Source organism: Hydra vulgaris, chromosome 15, assembly GCF_038396675.1.
Source record: "Hydra vulgaris chromosome 15, alternate assembly HydraT2T_AEP".
In the NCBI taxonomy this organism is placed as follows: domain Eukaryota; kingdom Metazoa; phylum Cnidaria; class Hydrozoa; order Anthoathecata; family Hydridae; genus Hydra; species Hydra vulgaris.
The window spans coordinates 24977708-24987500 of NC_088934.1; the positions used below are offsets into that span (position 1 = coordinate 24977708).

General features: G+C 29.5%; 1 protein-coding gene across 3 annotated transcripts in view; it reads left to right on the forward strand.

The window, feature by feature from the left end:
• Nucleotides 1-9793, forward strand: part of LOC136072045 (nucleoprotein TPR-like) — a 144869-nt gene that overhangs the window by 67875 nt on the left and 67201 nt on the right. For all 3 annotated transcript variants that reach the window (XM_065820049.1, XM_065820050.1, XM_065820051.1), the window contains exons 18-23: nt 597-737; nt 2782-2892; nt 3092-3170; nt 5581-5673; nt 5751-5845; nt 5975-6262. In XM_065820049.1, the coding sequence (XP_065676121.1) occupies nt 597-737; nt 2782-2892; nt 3092-3170; nt 5581-5673; nt 5751-5845; nt 5975-6262 (807 nt within the window). The remainder of the gene's footprint in view (nt 1-596; nt 738-2781; nt 2893-3091; nt 3171-5580; nt 5674-5750; nt 5846-5974; nt 6263-9793) is intronic.

Sequence of the window (9793 nt, forward strand, 5' to 3'; positions counted from 1 at the left end):
AAATTCACAGCACAAATTAAAAAAAATAAAAATAACATCATGTTGGATGTTAACCCCATGAGTTAACCAATCAAAATCACAAGAATAGAGTTGAGTATGCAAAATAAAAAAGCAAGGACCTGTAACATACACTCAAAATTTTGTCATGATTTTATTTTTTTCAAACCATCACAATTTATCTTAACCAAGCTGGAATCACAATAGTTTGGTACCTGCTGTACTCTCTAGACTTAGCTCTATCTGATTATTGGCTGTTTGACTTTAAAAATCTTGGTGACTATACTGGAGCTGAAAAAAACCACTTAATCAAGGTACTTCAAAAAACCATTTAACTAGGCTACTTCAAAAAACCACTTAACCAAGCTACTTCAAAAAATATACCTAAATAAGAGTATAAAAAAATGTTTGATGAATGGCTCGAATTCATGCAACTTTTTAGGAATATTGATAGATATTATTTTGAATGTTAAGTAAAATAAAATTAAAGAAAAAATTGATTTATTTTTATTTTCATAGGGATTCTAGGAACTTTTCTAATGTCCTAAATAAAAATAATTATTCTTAAAATCTATCTATGATGTTTTGAAAAATTATAGAATAACCTTGAAAAACAAGAATTTGACACTCGAATTAGTTTAAGTAAACAGTGTGAAGCCTTGCAACGAGAAATGAAAGTTATTAGACGCAATTTTAGTAATGAAGAGCATAATTTGAAATCAAACGTTTCATTGCTTGAGGTAAGCTGTAATATATTATTTTGATTTTAAAACTAACTGTTTGGTAGTTATGAAGTACTGTTAAATATTATTTTGATTTTAGCTGACAATAATTTTCCAGAAGCCATAATTTCTAACATCTATGGTTTTCAAAATCTATGGCTAAAAATAAGCTATTTAGTATTTAATATATACAGTTACTATATTTTAAGTTAAAATCACTAAGTAATCATGAAATTTGTCTTTAAATATTTTTTATCTATACTTTATTTATTGTTATAATATAACTTTAAAAAATATTTTTTTTTAGTCTTTAGATTTTTTAAACTTAAGTATCAAATATATTAATGTTTAGTATTCAACAGCTTTCAAAATTCATTTTTTTTTTTCTTTACAATTCTCAAATGGTAGAATTTATAATAAACATAAATTTATTTATAAACTTTAAAATAATATAGTAATAATTTCTTTTTATGTATTCTGTATAATAATTCTGTATAATTTATATGTAATATGTATAATGATAATTTCATTTTATGTATCTTATGATTTAGTTTTGAATTGAACAGATTTACTTTGACAAAACTAATTATTTTAAATGTTTTCTTGATTTAAAAAATTTTTCTTTTTCATTTTTTATTTTAATAATAAATTATCCACATTCAAAACTTTCAGAAGAATGCTTTTTTATTTGTTATGCAATGATTAGAGGACAGTTTTGTTAAAAGATTTCATTTACTTATAAACTTTTTATAAAGTAAATGTTTCAACACCTTCAATTACTATTTAAGATTTGATACCACTACACAGACATCTACTCTCCTTTGCTATAAACCATTGTAAAAAGGTTTTGTCTAGTGCCAAAGTCCGCTATTCACATGTCACGAAATCTCCTTTTTCAACCCAAAAATTGGGCTATTGATTATTAACTATTACTTCCAATCTTTCTTGGAAACCATATATCATATCTGTTGCAAAATTAGCATTTGCCAAGGTTGCATCTCTTTATTTTGCTTGCCACTTTCTTACTCAGGATTCTATTCTTTATCTTTACAAATCTCAAATCCTTCCTTGTATGGAATACTGTTGCCATATCTGGGGCAGATCTTCAACGGATACCCTTTCTCTTTTAGACAAGGTGCAAAAATGTATTGTAGACATAGTTGGACCTTTTCTTGCACCCAACCTCCAATCATTATCACATCGTTGTAATATTGCTTCTCTTTCTCTTTTCTAAAAATACTATAATGAGCACTGCTCAAAAGAGCTAGGATCTCTTGTGCCATACAATAAAATTCATTCCCGTGTTACTTGTTTTTTTTCCAGTAACTTCCAACTCTAAAAGTGGTACTTGCAGCCTTGTTGGAAATGAAGATGTCAAAAAAAAAAAAAAAACTTCGCTATCAACATTATCGATTGATAACTATTGATAATTGATAAAATAGGTCATAAGTGTATAATTTCATTATCTATTGCATTTTCATCTTGCTGATAATAAAGGCTATATATAAAGCAAATGACTCTACTCTACCTCTGGCACTTTTTATATATAAAGCAAATGGTTCTTCTCCGCCTCTGGTACTTTTTATATATAAATAAAAAAGAATTTCAACAAGGGAGTTGCTGTTACATCAACTGCGGGTTAGGGTTGGGACAGCGATAAGTTTTTTACATTATACTTTGTTTTTTTCTCTACTTTTTGAAAAAAGCTATGTGGATTTAGGTCAGCTAAAAATGTGGGTAAGTATATTGTATATATATTTACCCACTATAAATATATATAAATATATATATATATATATATATATATATATATATATATATATATATATATATATATATATATATATATATATATATATAAAAATAAATATATATATATATATATATATATATATATATATATATTTTGACATATATATATATATATATATATATATATATATATATATATATATAGTACAAAAACTTACAACTTTGATAAAAGTTGTATTTTATTAAACAATATCTAATTAAACAATGAATAACATATAATGTACTTAATAATCATTTTTATTTATTTAAGAATGAATGTAAAGATCTGAAAGTAAAGCTTGGTGTTGAAACAGAGTTACAGAAAAAATATTTAAAGGAGTTAGAAGAAACTAAACAACAATTAAGTCAATCTGAAGCAAAAGTAAGGTTTTTAAAAAACATTCTTAAAAATACCATAAGCCTTTGAATTATTTTATATTTATTTATTAGTTTTTATAAATTCCTATTTATTATACCTGTTTATTAAATTTGTACAGTTTGACATACAATATCATACTAAGTCAAATAGAACTTCTACAGGATACTGGCAGATAAAGGTGTTTACCTATTTATTTTTTTAGTGTAAAGAGTTAGAAGCACTTACACAAGCATCAGATAATCGACTGGCAGTTGTTTTACAAGGAGAAAACATTAGCAAAGGTTTTTTATTTTTAGTTATTGTTATTAATATGCAGCATGAGACAATCAATATAGAGTCATGTTGCAAATGGATGGCTGTTTAGCAAGTTTTTAACTGAATCTTGCTTTCCTACCTACTAGAAAGTGTCATTCTTATTTCAGCAATATTCAAAAGTATGTAAAATGTTATCAGTTATACAAAAATTTATATAAATAAATTATACACAAGCTTTATTTTTAAGTTTTCATTTTTGTCAGATTATTACCAAAATAATATGTAGTATAATATGTTTATACAGTTAAATCCCGGTAAGTTGAACACCGGTTAACTTGAACTTTTATTATCTCGAACTATTTCATGTGGTCCTTCGAAGTTTTCTAACCAATTAATATTGAAATTTTCTACTTAAGTCGATCCTTGGATGACTCGAACTAGTGTTGCGATGGTAAATTTTACCGGAAAATTTTGAAATTTTTTTTTTTTCACATATTTTTATTTTTCTTAAAGAAAAATATTTTTTTAAAGGAAAATTTACCCTCTCCAATTTAAAATTTACCTGTAAATTTTACTGGTAAATTTTGAAACAAATTTTACCAGAAAATTTGCATCACTAACTCGAACTTTGTAAAGTTGAACCATTTTTTCATCCCCTTTCAGCAAATTTCTTCGGATAACTCAAACTTTTTGTATTGGAAATAAAGGTAATGACATGATTAATTTTTTTTTTAACGAAGAAGTCATTTCATATAAAATATAAATAACTGCAGCCTTATATTTTCTTAATTTTTTCATTGAATTTAGATTTAAATAAAATAGATTGTTATCAGACATAAAATAATGCCGTAATAAAACTTCTATAAGATAAATCATGATAAAACCGTTAAAAAAAGCAATAATTTTCTATTTTACTGAATTTCTAAATAAAACATCGCAACCTTTTAGACACAATTATATTACCAAATAATAAGAAAGTTGTGTTGCTAAACTTTTTTGAATGTTATCTTTTGACAATACTGCGTAATTACAATCCTTTGCTACTTTCATTGAAACATTAGTGTAATGGTGTAAATTTAATGTATATACTTTAGCATTAAATAAAGAAAAATTGTCTTAACTTGAACTTATATCTCCTATTAGCCAAAGTCTAATATTCGTTAAGTCTAACCATTTTCCTTGGTCTCTTGGAGGTTCAAGTTATTTGGAATTAATTGTATTATTTTATATTGCATATATATAATATATAAATAATAGTATAATATAATTAATAATTTAAATTTTTTTTTTCTTTAATAAGTTGAGATTAACGGGTAAATAAAACCAAAATTTATTTAAAGTCCTTTTGTTCTTAAGCACCACTACAATATGTTTTAGCATGCTTTCAGTGAGTTTTTGAAAATATTTCAGCGATATATCCTAAATCTAAATTTTTTATTTTGGTCATCAGTTTAGAAATCAATGTAAAATATGCTTGGCAAATTGTTGATTTTATTTTCTTCCAAAAAAAGTAGATAGTATAGTGTCCTTCTGCCTTGTTTGCCACTAAAGCAGTCCTAAACCGTTAAATGTGTGCTATATTTGACAGTTCTTTGGGTGTATTTGGGATTGAATTGGTCAAAATCATGGAGAGGGGGGCAGAAGGGGCTACTTACATTCATACAAGTTTATATTCAAATAAAATGTGACACACTCGCATACATACAAGTTTATATTGTTAGTAGTTTCATTCTGTGTTAGATAGTAGTAAAATAATAATGACTTTATAAAAAAAGTTATTTCATTAGTGTTTCAGGTAAGCATAATAATTCTCTACAGAGCAGATAAACAGCAGCCACTGCTAACTCTCATTAGATACTGAACTATTTAATACTGTGTGTGAGTCTTTAAAATGCCAATGTTTTATACACACAATAACCCAGTAAGAATCAGACACACAAAAATCTTTACTAATATCTAATAAATATACTTTACTAATATTTAATAAATATCGGCAGAAAGTATTGGTGCTTGTTATAATCTTTACTAATATTGACAGAAAGTTATAAATACACAAAATCACTTTAGATGTCTGCAAGTTTTTTGTGCTAGTTGTATTTCTTGGCATTGGTATTTCTATTTTCTTTTACTTATTGTATTTAACATTTAAGTGAGATCATAAGTCATTAACAATTCAAAGATTTGTTACAAAAAATTTTGTAATAAGTTTATTATTAATGATACAAATTTTTTATTTGAATTAAAATTTTATCTTTTGTACTAGTTAGTAGTTTTTACTAACATTTTTAATATTTTTTTTTTCTTTCTATAAAATATTAGTTTGATATATACAAGCATTTCAAAGTTAATACATGCCCATTTGCCCAACATGAATTTTATTGAACTGGGATTACTAGAATAACTACCTTTAGTTTCTCCATCATCTTTTGCTTATAGAAAATGAAGAAACTCATCATGAAATTGAACTTTTGAAAATAAAATTAAGAGAAATGGAACTTACTTTATCAAACAACATCAATGAAAAAAAAAGTATATTTATTATTAAACTAATACTATGTTTTATTAGTCATTATATGTGTTTTAATTTTTTATATTATTTTTTAAAGCTTTGGAGGAACAGCTTATTGCTACAAAAAAGCACTTGGAACAATACAAAGAAATTGGTGATTCCAATGAGCATGCAATCACAACCCTTGCAAATGTAATTCATAATTTTTAGACTTGATTGTTGCTTTAAAGTGATAAATATTAAAACTTAAATATTTGTTTAATAAAAAAGAAACAAACTTTTATAAAGTTGAATTAATTTTTTATTTTTTTACAAAATTAGTTAAAAGATTCAATTGAAGCAGATTTACAGTCGAAAATTAAAATTGCTAATGAGGCCATTGAGAACTTTAAGAAACAGGTGGAAGCCCTTACTGCTGAAAAGATACATTTAAATAAAAAAATTTCAGAAGCTGATAAAGCGCATCAATTTCAAGTTTCTGAGCTTCGTAACCAAATGGCTCCTTTAGAACGGCGATTTCAAGAAGTTACTCGTGCTCTTGTTAATGCTAAAGAACTTGAAGAATCTGCTGTAAAGGAGGCTCAAACTCAAGCGGCGATAGCCAAGGAGGTTGTTTTATTTTTTACTAAAACACAAATAATCCAACTAAGTTTCAATTTGTTCGGTTGTTAGTATAAATTATAATTTTAAATTATGGTAAAAATGATAGAAGGCAGATAATCTGAATGTGTTTATTTATTTTTAGTTTTTTAATTGATCTTTTTTTTTTTTTTTTTTAAACATCTTTGCTTCTAACAGGGCTCCAAGCAACCACTAATTAGAGTTGGAAGTTACTGAAAAAGAAAAGATGAAGATTGTAGAGCAACATAATGATTGACGGACGACTTAAAGGATTGCAAATTTTATGAATCAGGAAAGTATGACGGAGGAAGCTAATTCCGAAGAGCTGATGTTCGAGGAAAAAATCTAGACAAATAAGCGTTTTTAGAGCACTTAGGAACAGTCACAGTAAAAGGATGAGACTTAATTGAATGACGAGTTACACGAGAATGAAAGAGAAGCAACATTACGATGATGGGATAATGGTTAGAGGTTGGCTGCAAGAGCAGGTCCAACTATGTTTACAATGCATTTTTGCACCTTGTCTAAAAGAGAAAGGGCATCATTAAAAGATCCGCCCCAGATATGGCAACAGTATTCCATACAGGGCCAGATTTGAGATTTATAGAGATAGAGAATAGAATCTGAAGTAAGAAAGTGACAAGCTCGATAAAGAGATTTCCAAGAAACGCTGGAAGTAAGAGTTAATCCTAGAAGATGAAGGGTAGATGACTCATCGAGTACATCACCCTTTATAAATTTAGGAAGATCTAAACTATTGCAATAATAATTTGCAGAAAAAATTGAGTCTTATCTGTATTGAAGTTCACCAGCCACTGTGAGCCCCATGCTGTAGCAGAAGTAAGATCCTTTTCAAGCTCAAATGTCCAAGCAATCAGAGAGTGTTGGTTTCTTATCACGACAAGAATAAATGGTAGTATCATCAGCACACAATGCCACCTTAGATGTGAGAATATCTGGAAGATTGTTAATGTAAATTAAAAAGAGTATAGGGCCAAGGATAGAACCTTGAGGAACCCCTGAAGTTACAGAACAAGAAGAACAGTACTGTCCATCAAGGACAACAAGAGAGGTGGAATTAAAGATTTGCCCTTATTATTAATACTATTAAAGATTCTCCAGAAGTCACCAGAGCCCAGTTTTTGAGATGAGATACAAGATTTCATGACCTGAGAATAGCAGGCTTTGGCGTTAGACGAAACCTTTTTACAATGGTTGCTAGCAGTAATAAACAGATGTCTGTTTTCTGGAGAATCATTTTGCTGATAAATATGGAAGTAACTGTTTCGATTATTGATCGCAGCAGCACAGTGTGAGGAAAACCATGGAGAAGAGTGTGGTTTGACCTGGAATCGTGGAGAGGGAACAAAAGATTCCATGCCAGCCTGAATCCACAAAGTTATGTAAGATGTGCATTTGTTGACAAGAAGACAATAGATTTCTACCCAAGGGCCATCACAAAGAAAATCACAGAAAGAATCCCAGTCAGCTTTATTGTAGTTGTTAGAGGGTCGATAATAGGGGGATTCATGTGATGAAGAAGAATGAGATATTAGTTTTAATGAGATCAAATTGTGATCAGAAGCACCTAAGGGTAAATGTGGAGAAACTGAGCACTGACTAGGATCAGAAACAAGACATAAGTCGAGTAGAGAAGGTAAATGATTCGAGTTGTCAGGAATGCGATTTGGAAAGTTGACTATTTGAGTTAGGGATTGTGAAAGGCAAAAGTTGTGGGCTTTAATGCCTGCAGAATCACTGACACTAGTGCCAAGCCATTCAGTGTGGTGAGCATTAAAGTCACCGACAACAACTATATTAGCTGATGGATAAAGAGAGAGGGCTTGGTCAATATGATCAGAAATAACATCAAAAGGAGTGCAATCTTGAGATGAAGGAAAGTGATATAGAACAAATAGAAAGGCAATAGAGTGAAGTAGTGCTAAACGAAAGCACATGAAAGAATAGTCTATGGATTCAAACCTAGTTTCACGATAAATGAGTGAATTCTTACGAATGTAAATGCCAAGCATGTGATTATTGGAGTCTTTACGAATTAAGGGAAAATATACATCAACACTAAGATCGCAAGATGAGACAGCTGAACTCAAATTAGTCTCACAAAGAGCAAGCAGGTCTGGTGAACTTTGCAAGAGATAAGACTCAACAAAAGAAAAGTTACTTCAAAGACCACGAATGTTAGTGATAGATAGGTTTAGAGAACTGGGTGATGATGATGGTTATTTGTGTTTTATAGTTTTTTGTACTTTATTCATTTTAAAATTAGATTGAAGAACTTGACTCAAAGCATAGATAGTACTCAGAACACAGTTTAATAGTTCAAGCAATTGCCTCATTACTATTATTAAACCCTAAGCTGTAACGAAGGGCTCCAAATGTGGCCTCCGCAATATACACCAAAAGTAAAAACAGGGACACCATCCATGCGCAACATGGCACTGTTAATACTTTAATATTTTTCAGCTGTTGATGGGATCAGCCACTCCGAAAGCTACATCAGAGTTCGAGAAACCTGACTACCAGCCGGCCTCAGAATCATAAAACTGAGTTTTAGAGCTGTACCCTCATTAGGAGATAATAGAATGAGTTGCCTAGTCATAAAAACAGAGACACAAGCAAAACCCATGCATTGAGTCAAGAAGATCCAGCATTCAACATCCTTAACTGGAAACAATGTATTAAAAATACATCTGCGCCAGCCTAATAGATGAAGAAGGGGTGTGAGGCTGGTCAACAGATAGAATCTGTTTACCCCTTAAGTCTTTGCCTAGTAGGCCTTCTACAAGACAGTAGCTGGATAGGTATTTTTATCGAGTCACCATCTCTAGCCTTTACTCAACCAAGAGCCCTAAGGCAGGGGGTGTTTAAGTCGAAGTTGGCATCTCCTAGCCTTTGCCTTAAAAGGCGTATCCTACAAGACAGCAGGACATAAAGCTGATCTAACGGGTCCAAGATAAATGGCTTAGGTAGTATTTTTATTATAACTTTGCTATTTTTATTAGCTAGAACAGTGAATTTTTTCATTATAAGATTTATTAAATTTTCTTATAAATCTGTCTTGATGGCTTTGTTTTATGGTTTTTAATTTTATTTGTAAATAATGAAGTCTAAAGATTTGCAAAAGCTTTTACTTTCTAAATACCAAAATGGTGATGGTCCATCAAAAATATTTGCTGATATTAAGGGTGTCATTGGGTTTCGCACAATAAATCGATGGTGTCAAATGATAAGAGAGACAGGCTCTATCGAGTTGAAATGTCCATCAGGTGGTCTAAGATCAGTTCGAACAAATGCAAACATTCAAATAATCAGAAGTTGTCTGAAACGTAAAAAGAGGGTTTCATCTCGAAAATTAGCTAATGAAGTCAATATCTCCAGAACCAGTGTTCAAAGAATACTTTAAAAGGATCTCAATTTGCAGCCATACAAACACAGAGTTGAACCACTGCTTACAAATATTCAAAAAGTCAAGAGAATTAAATTTGCAAATTGGATAAG